This window comes from Pleurodeles waltl, chromosome 9, assembly GCF_031143425.1.
Source record: "Pleurodeles waltl isolate 20211129_DDA chromosome 9, aPleWal1.hap1.20221129, whole genome shotgun sequence".
NCBI lineage: Eukaryota > Metazoa > Chordata > Amphibia > Caudata > Salamandridae > Pleurodeles > Pleurodeles waltl.
In genome coordinates this window covers 897,201,797-897,215,759 of record NC_090448.1, presented here as the reverse complement: position 1 = coordinate 897,215,759, position 13,963 = coordinate 897,201,797, and the positions used below count along the sequence as shown (strand labels likewise).

Below are 13,963 nucleotides of genomic sequence, written 5' to 3'. Positions count from 1 at the left end.
CCTAGTGACATTTACCCTACTTAGCTTGCTCTGTTTTAGCGCTTTTATTTAGTTATATCTTTTAAGTTGGCTGCCTTGTTTTTAGTTAGGCCTATGTTTTAGTTTTAATGGTAGCAGTGCCACCATGCTAAGACGTCAATATCAAGCGACAAAGATAAACCGTAGGTGTTTAAATTAGGTACTTTCCTTCTTCACGCCTTCAAGGGAATTGTTTATATAAATTACCGTCCCAAGCATGTCTTCTTATCTATTGTTTGGGAAGACCTACGTCAGGGGTCCGAGCAGATCTGTATAAATGCACCTCACTTAGACAGATAGTCAGAGGGTTTTAGACCAGATGCCATCACTGCTATCGAAGCTGCATGTCGCCTTGACGCTGACCCAGTCTGCATGTCTCTACGGAGTATGAACTAGAGACCTCATCTCAAGGTAACAAGGGTTGGGGGCTCTTCTCATGGATCTGGCACTGGCAGATTAGAGTAGTGTGAATGATTCTCCCTTTGTGAACAGTAATGAGCACTGCTAATATTTTGCGCTGTGGTTTATGTCACTTCACATTGTGGAATAATATGAACCATGTCACCTTTGTTTATAGCGTTGATTTAAATTCACCTGAAGCTGAGTGTTATCACTGCCTTTGATTTCTGACTACATTGACATGGTGCATATACTGTTCACAACACGGTGCACTGACTTTAATGGAATCACAGTGACCCCAGTGGCTTTGATGGAGTTACAATTCTGGTGAACTGAATGGTGAAGTTGACTTAAATGTGGTCACATTCAGGGTCAAGTCACTGGACCTACTGCCTTGATTAGAGAGACATTCCTGGTCAACTATAGGGATCCTATTACTTTAATGGAGACACATTCCAGCTCAGCACACTTGTGCTATCAAGAACAATTGATTCACCTTGCTGATCAAGCCACGTCACCTTTTGACTTTAAAGGAAAACTATAATGTGAAGTTAGGAAACCTTCTGACTTTAATAGAGTCACATTCCAGGTCAATTCAGTAGATCCATCAGTTTTAGAGTAGTTGCATTTCAGTCCAACTCAATAGCACAAATGAAATTAATAGAGTTGAATACCTGGGACTTTAACAAATGTACATTTCAGGTCAGTTATTGGCACCCCTTACTTGTATGGGGCCAAATTCTATGTGATCTCATTGGCCCAATTTACTTTAATAGAGCCACATTTTTCATTAACTCAATGGCATGACTGAGGTTGACAAAGTCATGTTCCAGGTCATTTTACTGGCTTTGTTGCCTTCAATGCAGAAATGTTGCATGTTAGCTCAATGTAGCCAAAGGCATTAACTGATCCTCATTGCAGGCCAGCTCAATTTTAACACTGACTTTAATTGATTTACATTCAATGTTGCCACTGACTTCAAATGGAGATACATTGTAGGTCAATTAAATTTCAATTCAGTGTTGTCATTGCCTTTCATGGAGTCATGGAGTAAACTCAATTGCCTGATTGAATTTGATAGTGTCACATTCCCAGTAAAGAAAGCACTCCCACTGTACTTAATGGCTCACATTCAGTGCCAACTAAGTGATTCCTTTGCCTTTAATATAGTGACACTACAGTTCAGCTCATTACTACCATTGATTTTATTGTAATTAGAGTCCAACCCAACTTATCCGGCCCATTGATTCAATTGGATAACATTCCAGATCAGCTCAATAGACCCACTTACTTTAATGGATTACGTTCTTAATCAACTTAATGGTACCACAGACTTTATTAGAGTTGCATTTGAAATAAACACGGTGGTGTCACTGTCTTACAGAGTTTCAAGTCAACTCAATGGCTACTCTTATTTTAATTGGGTCCCATTCCATGTCAACTCACTGGTCCTGGTGCCTTTAAAAGTGACGCATGCTAGTGAGTTTAGCGGCCCTTCTGAGTTAAATGGCAACGCATTTATAGTCAACAAAGTGGCCTCACTGACAAACAAATAGTGCCATCAATCTAATGTTATCCCTATTGGTTTCATCGTTCTCGCTTGCTTTTTCCTAATAAAGAATATCTCTTTGCTTCAAATACTTTAGAATACGGCCCCAGAAGAGCAAGTATCTGGAAAATATTGCAGCAATGACTGTGGAGGTGTTTGGTATTACCAAGACATGTCCTGGTTTTACTGGTGAAATGTCTGTGTATTTGTGTGTGGTGACGTGTTCTGTGGTAGTTTGTGCTGCAGTGTTTTAGTGCTGTGTTATTGCAATTTGATATTGTTGTGTTGTACTCTAGTTATCAAAACGTTTTGTGTTTGAACAATTGAAGATTCAATGCACGGCGTAATCTTGGTGATGAAATGAAATAATGCCATACATCTTTACTTTATCCGTTAATCTCTTCTCAGGATCATGGACACAACCATTTAATTCCAATTTTACAGCCGAAGAGGATTTTTTTGTGGATGAGAACACCACTGTTAAAGTACCGATGATGCGGAGATACAGCACTTTCAACTCACACTGGGATGCAGATTTGTCCTGCAGAGTAGTTCAGCTTGACTATGCAGGAAATGCATCCGCTATGCTCATTTTACCTAAACAAGGAAAAATGAAGCTGGTCGAGGACGCACTGTCAGCTGCAACATTGGAGAAATGGACGAAGTCACTTTCACCACAGTAAGGTTTCAGCACTTTTAAATCGTCCTAGTAATTAATTAATTGAAACTCACAAGGACTGACACTTTGGGACTGTACCCCAATAGGATTTGCAGGTTTTCGAATATTTTCTTGCTTTTAATCATTATCAGGCTCACTTGACTAATGCAACAGTGAAGGACCAAATTAAACCGTAGGTTTGAGTACATGATATAGGAAGAAAATACAAATGATGATGTGCCTTTTGCATCAAAAATACAACTCCTGACAATATTAAGTACATTTCATGACCTCTGTCTCTTATTTTGCCAACTTTTAGCTCTGTCTCTGACACAAAGTCTGGGGCAGGGGCCAGACACGTGGTACTACAACTGCAACGCACTGGGGTCGTTTGGGGGAGCAAAGAAGGAAGAAGATGTACTGGGGCTCACAGAGACATCCGGAGCCATATTATTAATATAGTTAAAAATCCCTGTTTGTGCCATGGAGCACCTTTTGGAAAGAATGCGCTGCCCCCGTGGTGGCACAAACTTGTGCTAACCTCTGGGCAGCACATTCAAGTAAAATACGGAGCAGCTGTTTAAAACCTGCCCATATACTCACAACTGTTATCGCGTTTGGCCTTATTTGGTATTTAGAGGTTAATAGATAAGGGGACGCGTTATGGGTTGATGAACCTTTTGACTACGCTTAGGATTACTCCACCATTAGTCCATAAACTCAAAGTAGTTGCATCAACACAATCAGTAGACATCACCAAATACCTCAGGATTCAATAATCTTGACGCACCAAGACACATTTGGTAATGAATAATCACACCACTTAGTAAAAGTTAGAAAGTTTGTTACCCCAGTATAACAATGCTTAAATCACATACGTCAATCTCAAAATCAACTGATAAGCATACACAAAAAACACTGGTTGACCAAATCTTCTGAAGATTCTCAATTTCTTTCATGTGTTAATCGTCAAACACTCTAGAACCACAGTACAAATCAATAACAGGAATAATTGTGCATTAGATATAGCATACATTTAGTTTCAGCAAATAAGCACATGCAAATTATTTTTGTTAAAAAGTTGTCAGCATCTTCAGTGTCACCCAATCTATCCTGCAGATTAAAATAGCATGTTGGGCTTCATGCAAAACAGTTTAGTCAAAATTAATTTGGAAAACACCTAACTATTGCTCTAAGAAAATAGCAGTTGGTACTTAGAACAACTATAATAATTTACATCTAGACAATAGCATTTTGTTATACCTCTCCTCAATATGGATCGGCAAGTGTGATTTCCTTCGTCAGTTGGTCATTCGTCTGGGCTTCTTCAGCAAAGGGCAATGAAAGGGGATGGTTCAGGCACAAGGGTCTCTACGCAATCCGAACCATAAAGCAATTTCAACGGGCAGTATCAAATTATTTAGCCATCAAGCTTCAAAGTTAAGAATAAAATAATCGGAAACTGCTCAGCTCCCAATCAGAATAGAATGAGTGCGCAAAATGAGAATGACCCAAAAGGGATGAGCACTTCTCCTCTGTGCAGTCGAGTTAAGTCAAGGTTTCCTAAAGAACTTCCCACATTACCATTGGTCAGAAAATCGTACGTCTATACTTAATCCAATTAGAGCTTAAGTTTAAATCTACAATATAACTGAACTATCTTTCACACGTTGATGATTGGTTCTTCTTCTTCCGTTCCCATCGTCCGACTCGTCGGGTAACTTCTTGTATCCCTCCATACTCTAGACAGTGTGTCCATTGTTAGTTCCTGGGAACATTTCTGTCTTACGTATCAAGTTTACATTTGTATGCATTTTAGTACAGCATGATTCTTCAAGCAGTTCTCATGAGAAAGTTAAAGGCTACTGCCACATGTTTGGTCAACTTCAGTGAGAACAATACATCTTTATTTTCTAGTCACAAATTCACAATTTTATTCAGACATTGCATTTTATTTTGAGGCTATGCAATACTTAGGCCAAACCTCGCTAACATAAAACCTACAATTAATTAAGCAAGTACATTGCATCAAATCATCAATATGACATACTACTGCAAAATTGTTATTCATATATGTTTCTGAATAAACATGAGCACGCATTTAGTAAAACAATACATACTTTATGGCAGCCACTCAAGTGGGCACATTGTCCAAGTCGCACATTATTTAATATCTTAACTAAATTCTATGCAAATTCATAACTCGTAATACATAACATTCATTAGTAATAAATTCAGTGTTGTTCACAATCCCTCCTTTGATGAATAAATATGTGATCACACTTTTACATTATCTCAAAATTTGTAACCCTAAATTTTGTTTTCCCTTAACTTTCTATTATTTCTTTTAGCCCTTCTCGAATTTTCCCTAAATACTCTTTACATTTCAATTTCTTCCCTCCTCTGATCATTTTTCAATTTTCTCATTTTAATCACATGATACAATGTATAAATTGCCCATGTTCCTAATAGACAAATCACAATAACCAATATTACGTGTATTATTTTCAAAATTATTCCTTTCCCTAGGTTGCCGAGCCAATTCCCCAAGGAAGTACAACCCTTGCCAACCTTTTCCCAAACTTCAGGTTCTTTCAGCTCTTTTAAGTCAGTGCTTTCATTAGTCAGATTGTTAATTAAGCTTCTCATTTCTTTACTATTATTCGGTATAAAGGTACAACGATGTTGCGAGTTCAGCATTTTACAAACTTCACCATCCTTTGCTAAAAGGATGTCTAGCACAAGTTCTGAAGAGTCATAGATCTTACTACAGCCATCTTTGTATCCATTATAATTATGGCTCCTGAAAATTATATCAGCTTGTTATCCACAATAGTAGACAACCTTCGGATTTTTACTGAATTCAAAATAACTCCTACTGAAGGAATCATTGCTCTAAAATTATCTCCCACTATACCAGAAGAAGATTCTCGCTTTTTTCTGACATTATGTAATTCAGTCAGTTTAGGTAATTTATTCAGGTTTTCAAGTTGAAAAATCTTTGGGAGAACTATCACCAAGTAACATGTGCCATATCATCCTCTTGGAAGACGGTAATACGCATTTTGCTCACAGATGTACTATATTCCTGGAATCGCTGGGTTTTGTCCATTTAACATAAATATCCACTTACTCTGAAACATGCCTACATTTACTCGTTCCCACAAACAACATATCAGTTCTAGATTTAGGCCTACATACACAAAGCTTTCCTATGTGTAGCGCATCTAAAGCTAGTTTCCCTTGTGTCTTGGTGTCGTTAAACGCTAAGGGCCTGATTACAACTTTGGAGGACGGTGTTAAACCGTCCCAAAAGTGGCGGATATACCACCTACCGTATTACTAGTCCATTATATCCTATGGAACTCGTAATACGGTAGGTGGTATATCCGTCACTTTTGGGACGGTTTAACACCGTCCTCCAAAGTTGTAATCAGGCCCTAAGTGTTCTCTTTTCTAAGCCCTTTCCTAATTACTCCTTTAATACTTTTCTCCTATCATCTGTCTGATCTAAAAAGCCCTCTTCTAAAGGTGTAAGCAAGCATGTTAAGTTGTTGCAGTGCGCATATGTTGTGCCAAATGTTAATGTGGCTTCAAATAATCTTCTTACTATCTCTATGTTATTTTCCTTTGCTACTCTTCTCCAATATTTAATTATAGGGATAAACAAAAACACCACATCATAGTTTGAGAAAAAATTCCGGATGTACTCCTGGTTATAGAATCTTGTTAATAAAAGACTACAGCTTATCCCATAAGTAAGAGGCAAACTATGGTAAGTAACTCCTTCCTCCACTGATGACGGAATCTGAGTGCACACATAACATTTTCTCGCATTCATCGTCTCCACATACTCCCTAAATAGGTGATAGAAAACATTTGCGGAAAGATCTCCTTGGTTGTTGGCTACATGCAAGAATTTCTCATCTAACCTAAACCTATCTATTTCTGTAAGTGTAGTAGCTATCTCTAAAGCAAGTATGATTGGCCACGCTCTTGTCAAGCAACGCGATACTCACAAGCAACACCAAACATCCTATCATGCATGCAATTGCCAAACCAATATTTAGGTATTTACAGCACCTGTTGTTCCTACCCTGATGGCTTTGGTTACTCATGATCTGTAAAGAATCAAAAAGTAGAAGAGAAAAAAAATATAGCTATGCATCAAAAATAAAAATAAATAAAAAATAAATCTTCAATCTTCTTTAGCAGTTATTTACAGCTTTCAGTCTTTTTTTCCCCAGGACCCTTCTTGTCAAAAATAGGTAGTTTGTCAAAATCGGTTTAGCAGCTTAATTAAATCAGGTTAATTCAAAAAGTATTTTTCCGGTAATTTCAACAGTCTCTTTTCTTTTTTCAGTTTAAAGTTTTACATAATTCAGTTCATTGACCTTCTTCACATGCCAAACTATTGACCTGGAATATCTCGATTAAAGCAAAAAGGCAAAAATTCATGCTGCCATTCACTTGTTGTTACATACGCCCATTCAGGACCTGTGTATCTTCGATTTGCAATTTGTGTTCTTTTCAATCTGCGATCCCCATTTAACTCTCCATTGCTCAAATCTTTTATTGTTGTGTCTACTTCCCCCTCAATTGTTGTTATGGTAATTGCTTTTTTCCTTTTTGGTTGTGATTTCGGCCACATATCACCTTTCAGTGGACCTCTTGTCAATGCTCTTTTCAGTGTTGGACTTGTGACTTCATTTGATGTTGCAGGATTTTCTCTTGATGTACCTACATCTTGTTCCAGAGTAGTCAGATAGTTTTGGCTTTGATCTGCCTCAACTCCCTCACCTTCAGTGCCTGTTGTTTGCTCGGCTTGTCTCTCAAGACCATCTACTTCTGGGAGAGCCCTCCTCTGACTAGACTCTCCTGTCATCTCGCTCGAGGCTGGTCCATCATCACCTTCCTGTATTCCTTCCCTTTCGTCTCTCACAGGATCATTTGGACCATTTTCAGTTTGCTCAGTCAGTCTCAGTTTCTCCTTCTCCTGTCCAATTCTGGAGTTGGTCTGGAATTTGTTGGTACTCTCAACAACCCTTTTTCATTGTCCAATGGACACAGTACTCTCCGAGAATGACTTGCATGGATCCAGTTCGGAACTCCAGCGCACTTCACTGCCGTAGTAGTAACCAATACTACTTGGTAGGGGCCCATCCACCGAGGCTCCAGCATATCTTTCTCACATGTTTTCTGATCACAACCCAGTCTCCCACATTCAGGTTGTGGCTTTGATCTTTCAATAGTTGCAATATGGTGGCCTCCAGCTGATGAAAGAAAGAGCGAACCACGTCAGCCAGGCCTTTGCAGTAGTCCAACACCATATCATCTGTAATGTTCACAAGAGCATTGCATGAACAGCTGGCAACCTCATTGCTCTGCCCATGAGGATTTCATGCGGCGACAATCCAGTTTTCCTGTTGGGTGTGTTCTCAGACTCATCAGAACTAACTGTAGTGCGTCTGGCCATTTCAGATTCGTGGATGCACACATTTTCGCCATTCTCTATTTCAAGGTACCATTCATCTGCTAAACAAGTCCTGATGCTTCAGGGCGGTAACTATAATGCCGTTTCTGCTCAATGTTTAAAGCTGAACATAGCAATTTGATTACTTCATTGCTGAAGTGACTTCCCCTAGCTGGTTCTAAAGAGGCAGGAAAACCAAAATGTGGTATCAGTTCCCTAAGTAGTAACTTTGTTACTGTGAGGCTGTCATTCCTTCATGTAGGGTAAGCTTCAATCAAGTGACTAAGATGCAAACAATCACCAACACATATCTCAATCCTCCATCTGTATTCTACTAAATGGACCTCCCACTCTTCCTATGTGGCTCATGTTGACCACAGTCCTTTTACCCACATTCATCTGCCGACAAATGACGCATCGATGGTAAATTGCTTCAGAAACCTGTCTAAATTTTGGATTAAACCAAAATTGCCTAAAGGTACGAATCATTGCATCCCTTCCAACATGTGCTTGACCATGATAGTATCTTGCCATCTGAGTCAGCAGACTATTAGGCAGAACCTTTTGTCCCTCTCCTGAAATCCATATGTCATCTTTACATTGAACACATTTTAACTTCACCCAATTTCTCCTTTCATCCCTGACAGCTTTTTCTTTGAGTGTTTTCAGTTACTCTAATGTGTCAATTACATGTAAAACATAATTAGCACATTCTTCGTTTTCCTGTAACAATTCCCATTTATCTTTGACCGATATACAGTTCAATGCACAAAATCTTGCGACTTGATCCACATATCCATTTCCCATTGACACAAAATTGTGTGATTTCAGGTGTGCACTGCATTTCACCACAGCAATCTTTTCAGATAGCTGTATAGCTTGCAACAAGTCATGTATTGATTCATCATTTCTGACGGGTGTTCCAGAAGAGGTCAGGAAACCTCTCTGTGACCACAGCTGACCAAAGTTGTGGAATATTCCAAATCCGTGCTGACTATCAGTATAGATGGTAACCTTACGCTGTGCCGAAACATGGCATGCTCTAGTGAGAGCTACTAATTCAGCCACTTGTGCAGAATATACCCCTTGAAGCCAGGATGCTTATCCTGCTCTCAATGTTCCCATGTTATCTCTCAAACAGGAGCCATCAACAAAGAGAATTTGGTAATTTCTTCTAATTGGGTGTCTTGAATGTCAGGTCTAGGTTTTGTGCACAAATCACTTACCTCCAGACAGTCGTTGTTGGACTTTTGCTTATGCAGGGTCATCCCGAATCTTTTTGCCTCCTGCCTCCTATTTTTTCTGACCTGTCGCTGTTGGCTTTTGAACTCTGAGCACTTTACCACTGCTAACCAGTGCTAAAGTGCATATGCTCTCCGTGTAAATTGTACGTAATTGGTTCTCCATGATTGGCATATTTGTTTTACTGTTAAGTCCCTAGTAAAGTGCACTAGAGGTGCCCAGGGCCTGTAAATCAAATGTTACTAGTGGGCCTGCAGCACTGGTTGTGCCACCGACACAAGTAACCCTGTAATCATGTCTCAGACCTGCCACTGCAGTGTCTGTGGGTGTATTTTTTACACTGTAAATTCGACTTGGCAAGTGTACCCACTTGCCAGGCCTAAACCTTCCCTTTTCTTACATGTAAGGCACCCCTAAGGTAGGCCCTAGGTAGCCCCAAGGGCAGGGTGCAGTGTATGGATAAGGTAGGACTTATAGTAATGTGGTTTATATGTCCTGACAGTGAAATACTGCCAACTTCGTTTTTCACTGTTGCAAGGCCTGTCTCTCTCATAGGATATTATGGGGGCTACCTTTAAATATGATTATAGCGTAGATTCCCCTAGAGAGTAGATGGACATGTGGAGTTTGGGGTCCCTGAGCTCACAATTTAAAAATACATCTTTTAGTAAAGTTGATTTTGAGATTTTAGAAAGTGAGCATTTTCTTGCTTAAACCATTCTGTGACTCTGCCTTGTTTGTGGATTCCCTGTCTGGGTCAGTTTGACAGTTGGGTTGTTTTTCACCTCACACTAGACAGTGACACAAAGGGAGCTGGGGTGTAGCCTGCATTTCCTGATTAGCCATCTCTGCTAGGAGGGAGGGGTGGAGTGGTCACTCTCATCTGAAAGGACTGTGCCTGCCTCTGACAATGCAGACTCCAACCCCCTGGTGTGTGTCTGAGGCCTTGCCTGGGCAAGGCAGGATTTCACAAGTAGGTGTGAGTCCCCTTTGAAGAAAGGTGACTTCAAAGACTAAAATGGGTATAAGAAGGGCACCCAAATCTACAGACTTGAGAAACACTTCTGGAACCAAGAGGAACCTCTGCCTGGAGAAGAGCTGATAGCTGAGGAAGAAGTGCTGCCCTGCCTGTGACTGTGCTTTGTGGAGCTTTCCTGCAGTGCTGCTTCTGCCAGAGTAAGAGGGCAAAGACTGGACTTTGTGTGCCTTCCATCTTGTGAAGAAATCTCCAAGGGCTTGATTTAGAGCCTGCCTCCTGTTGTTTGAAGTCTCAGGGAAAGCAAAAACTTCTCTCTACCAGCACCTGGAGTCTCTGGAGAGACTCCTGCTCTGACAAGTGGTGCCCTATCCAGTCCCTGGGCCCTTGAAAGGAAAGCTGGTGGAAATCCAAGGAAATCGACTTCGGACGACTCCGGACCGACGCCGCTGCTGAATCCGGTAACGCCGCCTGCACCCGACGCCGTGACCTTCGCTGGAACGCGACGCTCTTCGCAGGCCCGACGCCGCAGCAGCCCCGCTGAAGTCCGCGACTCCGTGGAAGTTGCCGCACCACGTCGTGACCGACGCCGCTCGAAGTGCACGGATTCAACGTTTCGCACGGACGCCGCGATCCCCGACTTCGCGCATTGGCTTGTTTTCCCTCTTCACCAAAGGTACTGTACTTGAGGGTCTACACGACTCCGTGTCCAGCGCCGCTGGTGTCGGCTTGTTGGGAACGACTCTGTCACGACGCCGTGTTAACATCTCATCAAAGCATTTTTGTTTCTAAGCGCTATTTTTGAGTTTAATCTTTAAAAATTCATAACTTGACTTGTGTATGTTGGATTTTTGTCTTTTTGGTCTTGTTTTGTTTAGATAAATATTTCCTATTTTTCTAAACTGGTGTTGTGTCATTTTGTAGTGTTTTTCATTAGGTTACTGTGTGTGTTGGTACAAATACTTTACACATAGCACTCTGAAGTTAAGCCTACTGCTCTGCCAAGCTACCAAGGGGGTAAGCAGGGGTTAGCTGAGGGTGATTCTCTTTTACCCTGACTAGAGTGAGGGTCCTTGCTTGAACAGGGGGTAACCTGACTGTCAACCAAAGACCCCATTTCTAACATTGGTGATCAGCGGTTGGGATTTGGACTTGTATTTGTACTTGACATACAGTGATTAAGTGTACACTGCTGTTTTGATCTCAGACCACTACGTGACCACATACTACTTGTTTGGTGATCTTTTGCTTTTTCTCTTAAGGACTCCATTTTATTCTACTTCCATGATTTTGCTGATCCCTTGATGGATTCTTTTTACTTCATTGGGAACTTATTTTCTGCCTTTGGAACTTTGCACTTGTGACCATCATGTCTCAATCTGGAGATGCAACAGCTGGAGCTGTGTTTGAAATAGAGAAACTGAAGGAGTACTCAGTTGCTCAATTGAAACAGTTCCTTAAAGATCTTGACTGTCCCACTGAGAGCTCCACCAGGGAGGGGGAGCTGCAAAAGGCACAGAGGGCCTGGGTGACAATCAAGGAGGCTGGAGGGCACACAGAGGAGGAGAATTTGGGTGGGGAAGTGCAGAGGATACACAGTGGTGTAGTGGAGGTACCTGTTATGCCTGGGGGGAGGGTCCCCAGGAGGGGTAGCAGGGTGCCACCCAAGTGTCTGACTCCTGCAGAGTTACAGGACAGACAGGCAGAGAGGGCTCGCCGGTTGAAGTTCAAGGAGTTGAGGATGCAAAGGGAGAAGGAGTTGGAAGAAAGGAGGAGGGACTTAGAGATCAAAAAGAGGATTTGGGCTTATGAGCTCAAAATGAAGGAGCTGGAAGTCATAAGGGCTGAGTCCAGCTGGAATGGTGGCAGCAACCATTTTATATCCAGTGCTGCTGAAGAAGTGCACATGCCCAGAGATGTGGTGCCCTACTTGGAGGAGGGAGTTAACACACTCCAGGAGGTTCAGGGGTATGAGGTAGCTCCAGTGATGCACAGGGAACCTGAGGTGGATTGGGGAACTGGCATGGGGAGTCATATTCCTACTGGTGAGAGCGGCACTCTACTGACTCTAGGTGAGAGTGACAGGGAGAGTGGTGCCCCCCAGGTAGAAGTCCAGGTTATTGAGTGTGAGGACATCCCAGAAGAGTGTGGGTTGAGTGTCAGGGACAGTCAGGTACTGTCTCACCAGTCTCAGGAGGGTGATGTGGGGTGCTTTTTCAAAACAGAGTCACTGGATGGTTGGGTGAAGGGTACTTTGGTTAATTCATGTAAGGGGCTGAGTGATGTAATTGCTGGAGAGCATATGTCTAGTCCTTATTTTCCAGAGCTACGCCAACACCAGGTGGAGTGTGAGTTCTCTGACCCCAGGGAGCTTACAATGGAGGCAGATGTCTGGGTGAGTACCAGAGAGTCTGAAGAGGCATTTGGGGGTACTCCTGAGAGGAGTGGTCTAGGTAGTTCCCAACCAGGTGAGGTAGGGAAGGATTGTAGTGTCCCAGGTAGGTCCCAGTGTAGTGGGATGGGTGAGGGACCCCATGTCCAGTCCCAGAGGAGAGGGAATGAGGATGGGTTGAGGCCCAAGGTGCCTGAGATCCGGTCCCAGGTCCTGGAGGGTTCCATGAGGGAACACCAGGAGGGGAGCCTAGCCTGTATCATAGGGCCATCTGTTGAGGGAGACCCCACAGTGTCAGGAGAACTTGGGGGGGCGGCTTTAGCCAGCGTCCCACCAGTTCAGGTGTTTGGCAGTACCACTCCTAGTGAGGGGGTGCAGAAGTCCAGACAGAGGGTTGAGAGGGGGTTGCGGACCCCAGTGGAGAACCTGGAGGGTCAGGGGTCAGCTCTGAGAGCAGAGCCCCCCATGAATGACCTTGGTGAGACCATTTCTGGGTTGGGGGGAATCCAGACTCTGTCAGATGGGCAGAGGTCAGGAGACCTGCGCCAGCCAGACTCTTGTGTGGCCCTTGGGGACGGTATGTCCCTTAAGGGGGGTAAGTATGCCCCCCTAGAAGTCCTGGTGTGCCAGGCAATGGTTCAACTGGAGGGTGGTGACTCTGGGTTGGATGACCAGGTTCAGGGGGTAAACTCTGACCTGGTGGGGGGTAGGTATGCCCCCCAGAAAGTCCTGGGTTGCCAGGCAGTGGTCCAGTCTGAGGGTACAGACCCTGGACTGGAAGACCAGGTTCAGGGTGTCCCCTCTGACCTGGAGGAAGGGGCTGCTGCTAACAGTGCCCATCCCATGTTGTCTTCTGAGGGGGCCACTCCTAGTTGGGTGGTGCAGGACCCCAGAAGGGAGGGCAGGGGGAGGGAAGCCTCACCCCTGGCCCTAGTCCAACCTGAAGGTACAGACCCCAGGTTGGAGGACCAGTTGCAGGTTAACATCCCTGCACTAGAGGAAGAATTGTGCAGGACTGCTTCTACAAGCACCCTGACAGTTTTTGACTCTGGGGGTGCCGCTTCTGCAGGGAGGGTACAGAGCCCCAGAGGGGAGGACCAGGGTCAGGTTGTCATCCCTGACCTGGTGGAAGAGAGAGTGGTCAAGGGGTGCCAGGCACCTGGGGCTACTGCCCCCCACTCTCCGCAGTCACAGTGCTTGGAGAGGCCTGAGGTCGGGCTCTCATCCCTGACAGTTGTCTGGGGCCACTGTGGCTT

At 43.2% G+C, this 13,963-nt stretch overlaps 1 protein-coding gene across 1 annotated transcript in view; it reads left to right on the top strand.

The window, feature by feature from the left end:
- Nucleotides 1-13,963, top strand: part of LOC138260097 (alpha-1-antitrypsin-like protein GS55-MS) — a 107,976-nt gene that overhangs the window by 66,816 nt on the left and 27,197 nt on the right. Inside the window, exon 3 of the mRNA XM_069208241.1 lies at nucleotides 2,375-2,645. Within this exon, the coding sequence (XP_069064342.1) occupies nucleotides 2,375-2,645 (271 nt within the window). The remainder of the gene's footprint in view (nucleotides 1-2,374; nucleotides 2,646-13,963) is intronic.